The following is a 17,352-nucleotide window of genomic DNA, read 5'->3' as shown; positions in this document are numbered from 1 at the left end:
GTTGGTATTTGGGTCAATCTGATTCTTCCATGTGTCTAAGGAGGGCTGAATAAACAAGCAGAGCCCTGGAGATTTGCAATGTCATCAGTGAGGTCATTTTGTGGCACTCGTGTGTTGTGGTTTGTGGGTGCCTTGTGAAGACTGGGACTGTGTTCTGTGCCACTGTATGTCCATCAGTCATTGTGCTGCACCCAGGAATGCTGAGGGAGCTGCTGATGTCCTGGGAAGGTCACTCTGCAATAACTCAGCAGGATTCCAGTGCATTTGAGAGCTTCCTAATGAATGAAAGAGAGCCCCTGGCCTTTTGTCTTGAATGGGATCAAGGGAGAGGATCCGGCAAAGCCGAAGCTGTTCAGGCTGAACTTGTTCCATTTGGATTTCTGCAATCCACACAACAGCATACACTGTCATCTAGAGCATATTCCTTGACCTCATTCATGAATCCAATAAACAAACAACAACCCCGTGTTTGCCCAGGCTGGGCTGTGATGTCAATTCTCTTATTCCGCATTCAAGCCACAAGGTTTCATAATTTAAAACCTCCAAGTCTTAATATTTTTTTCCTGTTTGTAACAGCTAATTGTTACTAATGCATGATCAGTGAGCTCTTCCTCCCTCCTATGTCATGGTGCTGGTGTTTCTACGTGGAATTCTGTGATTCCAAGCCATTTTCTTGAGGCCTGACTTTGATAGCAATATTTAAATGCAAGTATTAGAGGTTAAATGCTGGTGTTGATGGCCTTGTCAGGGCAAGGTGAAGACGTGACCAAAGCCGCCTCATCAGTGAGGTTGCCCCAGGGCTCTCATGCTCTGTGGTTTGGGGGTGCATTGTGAAGATGGGCCCCAAACCATCACAGCTCTGTCAGGCTGGTCTGGGCTTTGCAGGAGCGCTGCTTGTGAGGGTCTGTTCCTTTCATCCCATTGTTTCCATCCCCACCATGTTGCCGTCTCTCCAAGTGTTGTACACCAGACCATCCCAGCTGTGGATGGGGAAGCAATCCTGTTGTTTAGGGAGGATCCCATTCTGCCCTAAGTCTTCTTTTGGTCCATCCATAGTGCTTGTCTCATCTGGGCTCAACAAGGTCACCCTGTGGTGTCACAGTGCTGGGCTCAGCCTGACACATGGAAAGGGAAAATGGTGAAGGGTAAGGAGAACAAGACATGAGGAGAACAATTCCTCAACCATTGATTAATCAACCCTTTGGCCAACTATCCTTTGCTGCAAAAAATTCCACCAGTTCCCAAGACAGGATTAGGAAAATAAATAAAAGCAAATTGAGGGCAGTGTCCATCCTTCCACCCACCACTTCAGGAACTACACAGTAGAACAAGAACTTGGACGTGGTTGACCACGAGCAACTCAGGGAGACCAAGACAATGATGGAACTGGAGCAGCCTTAAAATGAGATGAAACTAGGGACCTGGAATTTCAGGCAGGAGACAAAATGCAAATGGGAGATGTCAGTAGGCCATGGCAAAACTTAGTTAAATCCCCAGTTCTCCAAAGCTTTTGTTGAGTCCTCTGCATGTCCTGACACTTGCTATCAACAAGATATTGGTTGTTAATTCTCTCAACTAAGAGGTTATGCCAAGGTCAGATGGACACAGCCCCAAGGGAAAGAACACAGAATTGCAGAGTTGCAGGAAAGACACTCCCCAACTCATGACTCACCAGGCAGGGCCAGCCAAGAGCTGCCGCCTCAAAAATGCCCCAAGGCCATGGGACAAGGCTGTCCCGCCCCTCCAGAACCAGCATAAAAGCCGGCCCAGAGCCTCTCTCCCTCACACACTTCTCCTGACACCTTCTCCTGTGCAGACAAGGTGAGTCTCAAAACCCCTGACCCTCCTGCTCCTGCACCCCTGGCGCTTCTCTTCCAGCACATTCAGCCCCAGCCTCAGCAGCACTCACACCTCCCCACAGCCCCACAACAGCCTCCACACTCCCTTACTCTCCTGCATCCCTGCCCCTCACATCCCCAGTTCTCCCCCTGCCTCACCCCTCTCTTCCAGGCACCCTCCACACCACACCCATGGCCTGCTACAACCGCTGCAGTCCCTGCGGACCCACCCCGCTGGCCAACAGCTGCAACGAGCCCTGTGCCCTGCAATGCCAGGATTCCCGCGTCATCATCGACCCTTCCCCTGTGCTGGTCACCCTGCCAGGACCCATCATGACCTCCTTCCCCCAGAACACCGCCGTCGGCTCCACCTCCTCGGCTGCCGTGGGCACTGAGCTCAGTGTGCAGGGACAGCCCATCTCTGGGGGATTTGGTGGCTTTGGTGGCTTTGGTGGCTTTGGTTATGGCCTTGGCTATGGCCGTGGATTTGGCTACGGGCTGGGAGGCCTGGGCTGCTATGGCAGGAGGGGCTATGGCAACATCTGCTAAGGGCCTCAGCACCACCCCTGACACCAACCACCCACTCCCTGGAACTCATCTCAGGCATTGAGGACTCCTCTCTGGGTCATGGGCCCTCCTTTCAAAGGGGCTCAGAACTTTCAGCTCCTGCTTTCAGGGCACCAAGCAAGGCAGAAGCCAGGAACGCAGCCCAGGCTGCCTGCAAACATGGCCCATCTGCCTCCTCCTCTTCTCCTCTCGCTGTTCTTTCCTTTCTGCTCTCTCCTTTGGCTCTGTCCAGTCCCCTCTGCTTCAAACACTTTCTTCTAGGTCAGAGACCTCCGGGCCCCTCTGGTGGGCTGCTCCCAATGTGGGCAGGAAGTCCTTGATGCTCTGGCCAAATGTGCTGCAAGCAAAGCACCTTGGCTGTTGGTCACCCTGATTGTACCTCAGCCCAATTCCCTTCCACTGGCTCCTCCTGCTTTTTCACTGTTTTGCCTAAATAAAATTTTTCTTGCACCACAATTTCAGATGTCTGTTTTCTCTATGGATTCATGATAAACAGGATGTAAAACTCTTTCCCTTGTGCTGTGCCACAGGAGAGCAGGAATCCGGAGTCCAAATGTCTTCTGGAAAAGTTTAGGTTGGCTATTAAGGAATCTTGCTTCATGGAGAGGGTTTTCATTGGTGTCACAGACTGCCCAGGGTAACTGTGGAGTTGCAGAGATTGAATATCCCTGGAGATGTGTCACTTGGGGACACAGGTTAATGGTGGCTTTGGTAGGGAAGAGGGAATGGTTCGACTTTGTGTTTAAAATTTAGCTCTTCTGCAACAGAAATATTTTTAAGATGGTGTCGTTTAGCGGTGGATTTTGTAGCCCTGCTTTAAGAGTTGTACTCAATGTCAAGAGGCTTTTCCATCAGAACTGACTCCATGGGTGCGGGTGGCAGCTGTGCAAGGGAGCAGAGGCCAAAGGGGAGAGGCAGCACAGGAGGGGTGAGCCAGACCTTTGGGGTCTTGAGTTGTGGCAAGTGCTGAGGGGTGAGGCCAGTTCTCTTGGAGGATTTCCCTCGAGGAAATGGTGCTTGGCTGAGCTGTGTGTCTGCCCTGTGCCAGTGACTCAGCCTGGGCATGAGGAGAGAGCTGTGGCTGCTGTTGAACACAACCCTTTTGTGTTGTCAAAGTCTTTTGTTATCAAAGTCTCGGGGAAGACTTTGATATGCCTTCCCCTTCCATGCTCCCAGAGCAACTGAGCAAATCCAGGCTGCCTGAGAGGGCAGTGAGTGGCCTGAGAGTGGCTGTGGGGCCAGAGGCTGGAGATCAGTGGCCTAAAATGCAAATCCAAGCAAGTCTCAAGGGAAGTAGGTCCAGAATTTTATCCATGAGGCCAACCCTGTCCATCCTCCTCCAGAAAGGTCTGGGCAGTGGGATTGTTGTCCCCTCAGCAAGCAGGCAGGTGCTGGAGTGGCTGAGGCACCACTTGGTTGTGCCACCGGTCAGAGGGAACTGGAGACTGAGGGTTAAAGGCATCTCCTGAAGTTCAGGAGAGAAAAATGTGAAGTTCTGCATCTGGGCACGAATGGCAATGGGCCCCAGGTCATGCTGGGGGCTGAGAGGCTCAGTAGGAGCTTTTCAGAACAAAGGGACCACAAAATCTGAATCCTTCCCTTTCCTGGAAAAGACATCACCAGAATCCAGGATAGATTTCAGGCAATTCTTGCCCTGAAGTTGGGAGAGGTGGCCTTTCCTCTCTTTAGAGCACTGGCGGGGTGGTGTGGGCAGTTTTGAGCTGTCCAGGGAAAGAAGCACAAGGGCTTAGTGAAACAAGACCAGATCAGAAAGACCAAGTCACTGAAAGGGCAGGAGAATCATTCCTAGAGGGCAGAGACAGCTGCCCTGGGACTCCCAGGAGGCAAGGCAGATAGGGCAGGGACGGCAGGGAACGAAGTTGAGGGAGCCTAGTGTTTTCAACAGTGCACCCAGGAGAAGGAAAGGAGGGAAGGGAAGAAAACAGATGGAATTCCCTGGGGAAAGAAGGCAAGAATTTTTGAGTGTGAGAGTGGTCTCGGAGAGGAAAAGCTGATGAAATCTCTGCTGGGAGAACCAAACTGAGCTGGCCAAGGTCCTGGAAATGCTGTTCTTGCTGGCTTTCATTCAGGAGAGGGAAACGAGGCACCTGTATTCCAGAGTTCATGCCCAAGTGGGTGATGTGGTTCCTCCTGTTTGCTGGGTGGGTGCAAGAGTCCCGATGGGGAAGAGAGTATTTCACGTGTGTGCTGGCACAGAGAGATTGTACAAGAGCCATGAGCAGGAGAGCATGGATGTGTCAAAACATTTGGGGCAGTGGGTCTTAGGCTTGTGTCACGTTCTGGAAGGTTTGTCCTTGTCCCCTCCTTCCAGTGTCTGTCTTGGTTATTGCTGGTGGTGACATCTTACCTAAGAGAGATGTTCTGCTTCTTTTCCATCCATGCCAACGGCCTGTCTGGCATTATACTTGGTGAGGGTATGAAGCCATTGGAATTCAAAAAGATGAGGAGCCATCTCAGACTTTGATGCAGGAAAACTTTATTGAGGGAAAAAATGAAGACAGGAGAAAGAACTAGAAGGAATCTAGTGTGAGATGCAAGTAGGGCAACGATCAGCTGAGGTGATTTGCTTGCAGAAGCTGTTGCCAGAGCCCCAGGCACATTGTGGATGTCAGGGGTGGTGCTGAGGTCCCTTAGCAGTTGTAGCCATAGCCCCTGCTGCCATAGCAGCCAAGGCCATAGCCATAGCCCTGCCCATAGCCGAATCCACGGCCATAGCCAAATCCACGGCCATAGCCAAGGCCGTAGCCAAAGCCACCAAAGCCACCAGAGATGGGCTGTCCCTGCACACTGAGCTCAGTGCCCACGGCAGCCGAGGAGGTGGATCCAACGGCGGTGTTCTGGGGGAAGGAGGTCATGATGGGTCCTGGCAGGGTGACCAGCACAGGGGAAGGGTTGATGATGACGCGGGAATCCTGGCATTGCAGGGCACAGGGCTCGTTGCAGCTGTTGGCCAGCGGGGTGGGTCCGCAGGGACTGCAGCGGTTGTAGCAGGCCATGGGTGTGGTGTGGAGGGTGCCTGGAAGAGAAGAGGGTGAGGCAGGACAGGGGTGTGGGGATGTGAGGGGTGATGATGCAGGAGGGTGAGGGAGTGTGGAGGCTGTTGTGGGGCTGTGGGGAGGTGTGAGGACGGCTGAGGCTGGGGCTGAGGGCGCCACCAGAGAGGGGCCAGGGGTGCAGGAGCAGGAGCGTCAGGAGTTTGAGACTCACCTGGTTGTCGGAAGGAGCAGGAGGTGTGAGGAGAAGTGTGTGAGGGAGAGAGGCTCTGGGCTGGCTTTTATGCTGGTCCTGGAGGGGCGGAACAGCCTTGTCCCATGGCCTTGGGGCATTTTGGTGGCATCAGGTCTTGGCTGGCCCTGCCTGGTGAGTCATGAGTTGGGGAGTGTTTTCCTTCATGCCATTCTGCAATTCCATGTCCTGATCTTGATGCTGTGTCCCTCTGACCTTGGTGGTAGCTTTAATAAATTAATATTTGGGAAGATTTGATTGTTCCATGTGTGTCAGGGAGGGGTGAATGCACAACCCAAGACCTAAAGATCCACAATGTCATCAGTGATGTAATTTTGTGGCGTTTTGTGCTGTGGTTTGCGGGTGCCTTGTGAAGACTGGGACTCTGTTCCATGACACTGGATGTCCATCAGTCATTGTGTTGCACCCAGGAATGCTGAGGGAGCTGCTGATGTCCTGAGGCGGTCACTCTGCAATGGTTTGGCAAGATCCCAATGCCTGCAAGCCTTTCAGGATGGATGAAAGAGAACTCATGGCCTTTTGTCTTGAATGGGATCAAGAGAGTGGACATTTAAACTGAAAGGCTGTTCAGGCTGCTGAACATATTCCAGTATTATGATTCATTTGGATTTCCCTAATTCACAATACAATGTCTTCTGCCATTTAAACTGTATTCCTTGACCTTGTTATGAAATTCACTAAGGAAACAACAAAGTGGGCTTGATCCCTTTTTTCCCAGGCCATTTGTGACATCAATTATCTTATTCCTCATTCAGGCCACAAGTTTCATAGCTCATGACCTGTAATTGTTAACATTGTGTTCCTGTAAGCAAATAATTACTAATGAACAGTCAGTTGGCTCCTCTGTCCTTCCCTGACAAGGTGGGTGCGTGTCTTTGTGGAATTGTGCAATTCCATGTCCTGCTCCTGAGGCCCTGTCCACCTGTGGCAGTAACTTTTAATTACAAATACTAAGAGGTCAAATTTTTCTGTTGGTGGTTCATGTCAAGGAGGGCTGAAGACGTGACCCAAGCTTTGGAGAGGTGGGGTGTCATCACTGTGGTCACCCCACTGCCCTTGAGTGCTGTGCTTTGTGGGCGCCTCCTGAAAAATTACCCCAAATTTTTCACAGTTCTGATAGACTGAACTGGGATTGGCAGCTCTCCCAGGGAGGAGGTGTTGCACCTTCCAGTGCCTTCCATCCCTCCAGTTGGCAGAGGCTGACCTCAGACCTCACCTTTCAATTTGGACATGCTCAGTGGGTGCTTGGGGGACAGTCTAGCCTCAGAGGTTTTGATATTTTTGGTCGTCCCTTGAGCTGAGTGCCAAAGGCTGAGGCCACTTGTGATTGTTGGTAGGAGGATTTGGAGGTTGACCAGGGTTGTCAGAGACAAGCATTGCATGATCCTCAACAGCACAGGCAAGTCCCAGTGGTCTCAGTGCCCAGGGTAGTGGACTAAGAAAAGTGTGAAAGTCTGTGGCTTGTGGTCATTGTCCCAAAGTCCAGATGGTAGCAAGTCCCCAGTGCTGAACCCTGGGCCAACACTGAAAACTTGATTAGTTCTGGACATCAGGGCTTTAGCAAGGCGTTGTGTGCAATTCTTTTCTCCCCAGTGTGAAAATGAAGTCAAGTTAGTGAATTATTGAATAGTGACCAGTTCAGAACCACTGAGATTCCACAGGGGTTGGTGGATCATTCCAGGATGAGAAACTGGGAGAGCTGGGAGTCCCAGGGGATGAGGGTGGACTGGGGGGGTGCCATCAATGTGCACAAATCACTGATGGCAGAGAATGAAGGTGAGGGAACCTGACTGTTCTCAGTAGTGCACACATGCAGGACAAGAGGGCAAGGGCAAAGTGAAAACAGATGGAATTCCCTGTACAGAGAAAGCAAGAATTTCTCATTTTGAGGATGGTCATAGAGCGGAAATGGTGTTGGACTGCTGGCCCTGGGAGATCCAATAGTGAACTGTCCATGGTGCTGGGAATCCTGCTCCTGTTGGTCTTGCTGAAACAGGGAAATTGAAGCTCTTGCACTCCAGATTTCCTGCCCAAGTGGAGGATTTTGGGTCTCTTATTGCTGGAAGGGTTCAAGAGTACTGCTGGGGAAGAGAGTTTGCCAGGTGTGTGCTGACACAGAGCGACTTGACCAGAGGTGCAGCCAGGAGAACATGGATGTGTTCAAGGCATTGGTCTATCAGGTGACGGGTTTGTGTCATGATCTGGAAGACGCCCCCTCCTGTGCTTCCTATGCCAGATGTTTTTATTAGTTGTTTTGACGTAGTTGTGAGGGAAGGTGTCATTGCACATAGCTCAAAGGCCTGTTGAGGCATAGAATGTACTTGGTAAGGATGTGGGACCACTGGAATTACAGAAGAACATGAGGCGTATCAGGCTTTGATGCAATAAGACTTTATTAAGGCACAAGAATGAAGAGACGGGAGAAAGGAGAAGACGGGATCTGGTGTGAGTTGCAAGTAGGACAAACAGCAGCTGAGGTGCTTTGCTTGCAGGAGCTGTTGCCAGAGGCCAGAGCTGGTGGTGTCAGGGGTGGTGCCAAGGTCCCTTAGTAGTTGTAGCCATAGCCCCTTCTGCCATAGCAGCCAAGGCCGTAGCCATAGCCCTGCCCATAGCCGAAGCCACAGCCATAGCCAAATCCACGGCCATAGCCAAGGCCATAGCCAAATCCACGGCCATAGCCAAGGCCATATCCAAGGCCACCAAAGCCACCAAATCCCCCAGAGATGGGCTGTCCCTGCACACTGAGCTCAGTGCCCACGGCAGCCGAGGAGGTGGATCCGACGGCGGTGTTCTGGGGGAAGGAGGTCATGATGGGTCCTGGCAGGGTGACCATCACAGGGGAAGGGTTGATGATGACGCGGGAATCCTGGCATTGCAGGGCACAGGGCTCGTTGCAGCTGTTGGCCAGCGGGGTGGGTCCGCAGGGACTGCAGCGGTCGTAGCAGGCCATGGGTGTGGTGTGGAGGGTGCCTGGAAGAGAGAGGGATGAGGCAGGGTCATGGAGATTTGGGGGTTGTGATGGGTGATATGGGAGGGTGAGAGAGTGTGGAGGCTGTTCTGTGTCTGTGGGGAGGCGTGAGGGCTGCTGAGGCTGGGGCTGAGTGTGTTGGAAGAGAGGGCCCAAGGGAGCAGGAGCAGGAGGGTCAGGGTTTTGAGACTCACCTGGCTGTCTGGACTGGCAAATGAGAAGGTGTCAGGAGAAGTGTGTGAGTGAGAGAGGCTCTGGGCCAGCTTTTATGCAGGTCCTGGAGGGGCGGGACAGCCTTGTCCCATGGCTTTGGGGCATTTTTGAGGCAGCAGCTCTTGGCTGGCCCAGCCTGGTGAGTCATGTGGTGGGGAGTGGTTTCCTTTCTGCAATTCTGCAATTCTGTGTTCTTCCCTTGAGGCTGTGTCCATCTGACCTTGGCAGAACATCTTAATTGTGAGCTTTGATGACCATCACCTAGTTCTTTATGGTGTGTGTTAGGACATGTAAAATACTCAGTCAAATCTTCGGGTAATTGGGGTGTTGTCAATATGTCATTCCATGACATATTGATGAAATTCGCAATTTGCATTCTTGTCTCCTGCCTGAAAGATCTCCCAATTTTATCACCTTGTCCTCATTTGGAGGATACCCCTGTCCTGTCATTGTCATGGTGTCCCTGCAGCACTCTCAGTCAACCATGTCCATGTCCTTGTTCCACCAGGGATCCCTACCAGTGTTGGGGACCAGGACAGTCCACTCCCTCAACTTTCCAAAGCTCAGGCACATGGGTTCCAAGAGCGGATTAATCAAAGGATGCGGAACTGTGCTTCTCATGTGTCCTGTTCTCCTTGTCCTTCAGCATTTTTCCCTTCCACCGTCACAGATGAGATGAGCGCTATGGATCAACCAACTCAAGACTATAGGGTGTGGGAACTCAGCACATCCCTCTGGATGTCCAGAGTTGCTGAAGACCCCGTCAGGGGGCTCAGAGACCCCTAGCATTCTGCCCAAAACACCTGGTGGCTTGATTTTGATCCTTCCAATGATTGCCAGCTTGGCGTGGAGATGTGAAAGCCACACAGGTTTGAATGGTGTAAAAAGAAGGTGTTCACAGTGTGAAAATGTAGGTTTTAAGAGTTTGAGAGTATAGGGGTTATGGAGACAAGATAGAAGAATCAAGGCGTGTCTAGTCCTTCTTCTTTCTTCTTTTTGTTCTCCATTTTCTGCTGTGATGTAAGCACTTGGAGATTAGTTTAGAATAGAAATGCACTGTCCAACACAGGTGATAAGTATTGGGAATTAAAAGTAAATATGATATACGTAGTTTGTAGTATAAAAAGACGACACTGCCTCGAGGGCAGGCAGAGTGCCTGTGTCTGCCTTGCTGAGCAGATCTCGGCTGGGCAAAAAGAAAATTTTGTAGATAAGAAGTAATAAACAACCTGAAGACCGAAAAAAGCGAAGAGTCCAGACTTATTCTTCAAAAGCGCGGGCTGCCTCAAAACCATCCCACGCATTTCGAGACAGAGACAGACAGCCGACCCGAGAATGGGGAGCATGGGAGGCCACCCTAAATCACAGGGATTGATTTCCCACCTCCAGCAGGAAACACTGGGAATGTTGGCAACATGGTGGGAATGGAGAGAACATCACGGAAAGGGCAGTTCCTCACAAGCAGAGCTCCTGCAAAGCCAGACAATCCTGACAGAGCTGTGATGACTCGAGGCCCCATGATACAATGACTGGCAGTGTTTAAGGGTCCCCAGGATGAGGAAAGAGATGAGAATTTTGACTCCATGTTTCAGAAGGCTGATTTATTATTTTATGATATATACTACATTAAAAGGAAATGATATATTAGACAACACTAAAGAAAAAGAGAAAGAAGACCTCAGAAAGCTAGAAAGGAATGAATAATAAAATCTTGTGACTGACCAGAGTCCCGACACAGCCGGACCTGTGATTGGCCATTAATTAAAAACATGTCACATGCTGGGCAAACAATTCTCCAAATCACATTCCAAAGTAGAAAAACATGGAGAAGTTGAAGGTTCCCAGCTTCTCTTTTCTCAGGAGAAAAGATCTGAGCAAAAGGATTTTTCAGAAAATATGTCTGCGACAACAATGCACCCAAAAACCAAGACACACCAGTGCCATGGGGTGACCTCACTGATGACCCCTCGTCTGTCCAAGGCTTTGGACATGTCTCCAGCCCACCATGACATCAACACCTGCCTTTAACCTCTGAGGCACTTAAAATCTGCCGCCAAGGTCAGGTGGACATGGCTTCAAAAGAAGGACATGGAGCTGCAGAATTCCACAAAGGAATGCCCGCACCATGACATAGGAGGGAAGACGACTGTGCTGACCAACCACCAGTAATTACTGGGTTGTGCTAGCAGGAACAGATTATTAAGATTAAAAGGATATGAGATATGAAAAGTGATGGGATGAATGCGGATTAAAGGCAAGAACATCACAGGCCAGCCTGGGAAAAAAAGGATTAGGCTGAGTTGTTTAATGGATTTCTTAATGAGGTCAAGGAATATGCTTTAAATGACAGAGTACAATGTCAAGTGAAGATGAGAAGTCCAAATGGACCATGACACCAGAACAAGTTCAACCAGACCAGCCTCTACTTTTCCAGATGTTTTCTCTTGATTCAGTTCAAGACACAAGGCCATGAGATCTCTTTAATCTGTAGGAACACTCATAATTCACGATAATATTTCCATGTTATTGCAGAGTGACCTCCCCAGGACGTCAGCAGCTCCCTCAGCATTCCTGGGAGAAGCACAATGACTGATAGACATCCAGTGGCACAGAAAAGAGTCCCAGTCTTCACAAGCACCAAAAAACCACAACACATGAGTGCCACAAAATGACATCACTGATGATATCTCAACTCTGCTGGGCTCTGGTTGTTTATTCAGCCCTTCCTGACACACACGGAACAATCAAATCCACCCAAATACCATGTCTCACTTCAAAGAGGCCGTCAAGGTCACAGACTCACAAGGACACAGACTCAAGAACCAATCATGACACTGCTAAATTCTATGAATGAAAATACAACTCATGACTCATCAGGCTGGGCCAGTCAAGAGCGGCAGCCAAAAAAATGCCCCAGGGCCATGGGACAGGGCTGTCCCGCCCCTCCAGGATCAGCATAAAAGCCAGTGCAGAGCCTCTCTCCCTCACACACTTCTCCTGACACCTTCTCCTTCTGCTCCTGCTGACAACCAGGTGAGTCTCAAGACCCGGACCCTCCTGCTCCTCCCTCCCTTGGCCTCTCTCTTCCAGCACGCTCAGCCCCAGCCTCAGCAGCCCTCGCACCTCCCCACAGCCCCACAACACCCTCCAAATTCCCTCACCTTCCTCCACCATCGCCCCTGCCCTGCCTCACCCCTCCCTCTCTTCCAGGCACCCTCCACACCACACCCATGGCCTGCAACAGCCTCTGCCGTCCCTGCGGACCCACCCCGCTGGCCAACAGCTGCAACGAGCCCTGTGCCCTGCAATGCCAGGATTCCCACGTCATCATCAACCCTTCCCCTGTGCTGGTCACCCTGCCAGGACCCATCATGACCTCCTTCCCCCAGAGCACCGCTGTCGGATCCACCTCCTCCGCTGCCGTGGGCACTGAGCTCAGTGTGCAGGGACAGCCCATCTCTGGTGGATTTGGTGGCTTTGGCGGCTTTGGTGGCTTTGGCTACGGCCTTGGCTATGGCCGTGGGTATGGCTATGGGCTGGGCTATGGCTGTGGGTATGGCTACGGCCTGGGAGGCCTGGGCTGCTATGGCAGAAGGGGCTATGGCTACAACTGCTAAGTTCTCTCAGCACCACTCCTGACACCAACCACCCACTCCTTGGAACACACCCCAGGTGTTGCAGACGCCTTGCTGGGCCAAAGCTGTCAACTGGCTCAGCACTTCCAGCTTTTGCCCTCAGGGCACCAAGCAAGGCAGCAGCCAAGGGCCCAGCCCAAGCTGCCTGCAAACGTGGCCCATCTGCCTCCTGCTCTTCGCTCACTCCCTCTCAGCCCTGTCCAGCTCCCTCTGCTGCAAATCCCTTCTCCCAAGCCAGAGACCATTGGGAATCTTCACCATCAGATTGCTTCTACTCTGGAGCAGGAGGGCCTCGATGCTCTGACCGAACCACCAGAAATCAAAGGAGTTCAGCTGATGGTCGCCCTACTTGCATCTCAGACCAGCTCCCTTCCTCTTGCCATTCATGATCTCTTGCTCTTCTTTTGCCTTAATAAAATTCTTTTGCATTGCAGCATTGTTATGTCTCCTTTTCCTTCATGGGCACACACTGGCACAGTTTGCTGTTCCCTTGGATACCACAAACCCTTCACTTGCGTAATCCTATGCCTGGATACACTAAGGCAGATCTATCCCTGCCTCTGACACAAGCTTCTCCTGGGCCACGTTTTCACATGGCTACACAGCTGTTGGTCCACTGCCTTGCTATATCTTTAGCTCTGATGCAGATCCACGATACTCTGTAGCCATGATATTTTCTGAAAAAACATTTCCTTAGGATTTTTTCTCCTCAGAAGCTGGGAGGCCTCAGGAACAAAATGTAAACAATGGTTATCTGCTGCTGTGGAATGCAACAGGTGGATCTGTGATTGGTCTCATAGAGTTGTTTCTAATTAATGGCCAATCACAGTCAGCTGGCTTGGACTCTCTGTTTGAGACACAAGCCTTTGTTATTTATTTCTTCCTTTTGTATTCTTAGCTAGCCTTCTGATGAAATCCTTTCTTCTATTCTTTTAGTATAGTTTTAATGTAATATTTATCATAAAATAATAAATCAAGCCTTCTGAAACATGGAGTCAGATCCTTGTCTCTTCCCTCATCTTGGACCCCTGTGAACACTGTCACAATACCCCAATGGGTAAATTTTACCCTTGAGGCTCCAGAGCTGAGCACAGAACTCCAGTCTCACCAGAGCTGAGCAGAGGGTCAGAATTCCCTCCTCACCTGCTGCCCACACTGTGGCAATGAGCCCATGGCATGGGCAGTTTCTCTTTGTCATGTTCACATGGCCAGGGCATGTCCAATTCTTCATCCACCAACATCCCAAGGCCTTCTCCTCAAGGATCTCAGTATGGACCAAATATCCATTACCGAGATTGCTCCAATTCAGACTTAGGATGCTGCACTTCATCCTGTTCACCTTCATGACAATCACACCACCCCAGCCTGTCAAGAGCTCTCTGGATGCCATCCCTTCCCTCCAGACAATCAACCACACTGCTCACTTTGATGTCATTCCCATTCTTGCTGAGGGGACACTCAATTCCCTGTGCCTGACAAAGATGGGAAGTGGTAATGGTCCCAATACGAGCCTCTGTAGGTCACCACTCATCCCTGTTCCCCTCACAGACATGGAGCTGCTGACCACAACTGTGAGTGACACCATCCTGTCCATTTTCCACCCCACAGTTGATGTTCCAGCTGTCAACTCCACACCCCTCCAGGTCAGAGATAAGGATGTTGTTCGCCACAGGAAGAAAGGTTTTGCACAAGTCCACGTACATGATATCAGTTGCTCTTCCGTCATTCACCGGTGCTGGAACCCCATCAAACTTTTCAGGAAGAGTTTTCCCTTCATGAAAATGGGAGCAGCAACAGGGCTGGGGTGAGCCAGGCCTTTGGGGCCTGAGATGTGGCAAGAGCCCAGAGCTGAGGCCACTTCACTTGGAGGATTTCCCTTGAGGAAATGGTGCTTGGCTGAGCTCTGTGTCTGCACTGTGCCAGTGACTCAGCCTGGGCATGAGGAGAGAGCTGTGGCTGCTGTTGGACACAACCCTTTTATGAAGCCTTCAAGACTCCTTCCCATTCTACACTCTGACAGCAGCTGAGCAGGTCCAGGTTCCCTGAGGGCGCAGTGAGTGGCCTGAGAGTGGCTGAGGGGCTGAGGCCAGAGGTGTCTGGTCAGTGGCCAAAAGTGCAAATGGAGATGAATCCCCAGTACTGCAGCCCAGGAGTTGGATCCATGGGGCCGACTCTGTTCAACATACTAAACAATGAGCTGGGCAGTGTTGTCCCCTCAGACACGTAGCAATCTCAGAAATGGGTAATAGATAGATAATGAGTTGATTGAGAGAATGCCCAAGGAGGACTTGGGGTGTCGGTGGATGAAGAATTGGACATGCCCTGGCCATGTGCATTCACAGACCAAAACTCCTCCATGTCCTGGGCTCATCATCACAGCATGGGCAGCAGGTGAGGGGAGATTCTGACCCCTGTGCTCTGCTCTTCAGAGGCTGGAGATGTGTGTTCAACTCTGGGAACCTGAGGATACGAAAGATACGGGCCTGCTGAAGCAGAGCTGTAGATGACCCTGGAAGATGATGAGGGTCTGGAGCAACTGGTGTCCAGCTAAAGTGAAAACAAGACTCGTACGTGGTTTCTATTAGAGACAGGGGTAGACCTGCATTAGTGTATGCAGGCCTGGGATCAAGCAAGGAAAGTCTGGAATGCACCAGAAAGGCAAAGTGTGCCTGTGTGTGCCAGTGAAGGAAAGGAGACATCTGAGGCTGTAATGCAAGAGAACTTTATTGAGCTAAAAGAACAGTGGAAGGTTGTGAGCATCCACTGGGAAAGGGAAGGGCAAGTAGGGGGTGCAAGGAGGGTGACCATCAGCCAAGATCCTCGGCTTTCAGTTTTGGCTAGAGCACCAAGGCCCTCCTACCCCATAGTGGGAGCAGCCCAAAGGAGTGCCAGTGCCTGAGGGTCTCTGGCTTGGGAGAAGGGTTTGTCTGGAGGAGACTGGACAGAGCTGAAGGGGCGTTGTAGAGCAGGGAGTGGGAGAAGAGCAGGTGGCAGATGGGCCATGTTTGCAGGCAGCCCGGGCTGGGCCCTTGGCTGGTGTCTTGCTTGGTGCCCTGAGAGCAGGATCTAGAAGTTCTGAGCCAGCTGACAGCCTTTGCCTAGAGATGCATTTCAGTGCCTGGGGAGTGTCCCAGGGACTGGTTGGTTGGTGTCAGGGGTGGTGCTGAGGTCCCTTAGCAGTTGTAGCCATAGCCCCTTCTGCCATAGCAGCCCAGGCCTCCCAGGCCATAGCCATACCCACAGCCATAGCCCAGCCCGTAGCCAAATCCACGGCCATAGCCAAGGCCGTAGCCAAAGCCACCAAAGCCACCAAAGCCACCAAATCCGCCAGAGATGGGCTGTCCCTGGGCATTGAGCTCAGTGCCCACGGCAGCCGAGGAGGTGGATCCGACGGCGGTGTTCTGGGGGAAGGAGGTCATGATGGGTCCTGGCAGGGTGACCAGCACAGGGGAAGGGTTGATGATGACGCGGGAATCCTGGCATTGCAGGGCACAGGGCTCGTTGCAGCTGTTGGCCAGCGGGGTGGGTCCACAGGGACGGCAGAGGCTGTTGCAGGCCATGGGTGTGGTGTGGAGGGTCCTGGAAGAGAGGAGGAGTAAAGCACGGCAGGGGTGTGGGGATGCAAGGGGTAGTGAGGGAGTGTGGAGGCTGTTGTGGGGCTATGGGGAGGTGTGAGGGCTGTTGAGGATGGGACTGAGTGTGCTGGAAGAGAAGGGCAGGGGTGGAGGAGCAGGAAGGTCAAGGGCTTGAAACTCACCTGGTTTTCAGCAGGAGCAGGAGGAGAAGGCGTCAGGAGGTGTGTGTGAGTGTGAGATGGTCTGGGCCGGCTTTTATGCTGCTCCTGGATGGGTGGGACAGCCTTGTCCCATGGCCTTGGGGCAATTTTGAGGCAACAGCTCTTGGCTGGCCCAGCCTGGTGTGTCATGAGGTGGGGAGTGTTTTCCATTCTGCAATTCTGCAGTGTCATATCCTGCCCTTGAGTCTGTGTCAATCTGACCTTGGAGGCAGCTTTAGAGTGAGAGCTGATCTTTGGGTAGATTTGATTGTTAGATACATGTCTGTGAAGGCTGAATAAACAAGCAGAGACCAGCAGAGGTGCAATGCCATCAGTGGGCCTTGTGTGTTGTGGTTTGTGGGTGCCTTGTGAAGACTGGGATTCTTTTCTGTGCCACTGGATGTCCATCGGTCATTGTGTTTCTCCCAGGAATGCTGAGGGAGTTGCTGATGTCCTGGGAAGGTCACTCTGCAATAACCTGGAAATGTCCCAGTGCCTGAGAGTTCCTCCTGATGGATGAAAGTGTGGTCTTGCTCTTGTGTCTTGAATTGAGATTGAGAGAGTATCTTGGAAAGTAGAGGCTGTTCAGGCTGCACTTGTTCTCATGTTATTGTCCATTTAGATTTCTAAAATTTACCCACATGCCACTCTATCATTTAAAGTGTATTTCTTGATCTCATTGAGAATTCCAATAACCAACACCAAATACATGCCCATCTCTTTTTTCCCAGCCTGGTGTGTGCCATCAATTTGTTTATTCTGTGTTCAGCCAAAGAGTTTCATAACTTATATCCTGTAAATGTAATGTTTTGTTCCTATTAGCAAAAAGGACTAATTACTAATGGACAGGTAGTGAATTGCTCCTTCCTTCTCTGTCATGGTGCTGGCGTTCCTTTGTGTGATTCTGCCATTCCGCATCCTACTCTTGAGGCCGTGTCCATCTGACTTTGGTGGCAGCTTTCAAGTGTGAGTATTAGAGGTTAAATGTTTGTCTTGATGGTTTATGTCAGGATGGATTGAAGATGTGACCAAAGCTTTGTGGAGATGCCATGTCATCAGTGAGGTCACCCCACAGCACTGGTGTGCTGT

At 51.2% G+C, this 17,352-nt stretch overlaps 4 protein-coding genes and 1 pseudogene across 4 annotated transcripts; 2 read left to right on the top strand and 3 right to left on the bottom strand.

The window, feature by feature from the left end:
* Positions 1 to 1,706: 1,706 nt before the first annotated feature.
* LOC131081035 (feather beta keratin-like) lies at positions 1,707 to 2,387 on the top strand (annotated as a pseudogene).
* Positions 2,388 to 5,056: 2,669 nt separating this feature from the next.
* LOC131081023 (feather beta keratin-like) lies at positions 5,057 to 5,752 on the bottom strand. Its single transcript, XM_058019876.1, has 2 exons — positions 5,634 to 5,752; positions 5,057 to 5,447 (listed from the first exon to the last, which is right to left on the bottom strand). Exons 1-2 carry the CDS (start codon positions 5,750 to 5,752, stop codon positions 5,057 to 5,059), a joined length of 510 nt encoding a protein of 169 aa, XP_057875859.1.
* A 2,465-nt stretch (positions 5,753 to 8,217) lies between these two features.
* LOC131086091 (feather beta keratin-like) lies at positions 8,218 to 8,634 on the bottom strand. Its single transcript, XM_058028900.1, has one exon. The coding sequence runs from the start codon at positions 8,620 to 8,622 to the stop codon at positions 8,218 to 8,220; it is 405 nt and encodes a 134-aa protein (XP_057884883.1). The 5' UTR covers positions 8,623 to 8,634.
* A 3,178-nt stretch (positions 8,635 to 11,812) lies between these two features.
* LOC131081144 (feather beta keratin-like) lies at positions 11,813 to 12,470 on the top strand. The gene is made up of 2 exons (XM_058020041.1): positions 11,813 to 11,874; positions 12,053 to 12,470. The coding sequence occupies exon 2, from the start codon at positions 12,084 to 12,086 to the stop codon at positions 12,468 to 12,470; it is 387 nt and encodes a 128-aa protein (XP_057876024.1). The 5' UTR covers positions 11,813 to 11,874; positions 12,053 to 12,083.
* Positions 12,471 to 15,661: 3,191 nt separating this feature from the next.
* On the bottom strand, positions 15,662 to 16,060 carry LOC131081169 (feather beta keratin-like). Its single transcript, XM_058020078.1, has one exon. It carries the CDS (start codon positions 16,046 to 16,048, stop codon positions 15,662 to 15,664), a length of 387 nt encoding a protein of 128 aa, XP_057876061.1. The 5' UTR covers positions 16,049 to 16,060.
* Positions 16,061 to 17,352: the final 1,292 nt, after the last annotated feature.

Source organism: Melospiza georgiana, chromosome 1, assembly GCF_028018845.1.
Source record: "Melospiza georgiana isolate bMelGeo1 chromosome 1, bMelGeo1.pri, whole genome shotgun sequence".
Classification (NCBI taxonomy): Eukaryota; Metazoa; Chordata; class Aves; order Passeriformes; family Passerellidae; genus Melospiza; species Melospiza georgiana.
Note: the sequence above shows the minus strand (reverse complement) of the source record. Positions and strands in the feature narration are given on the sequence as shown.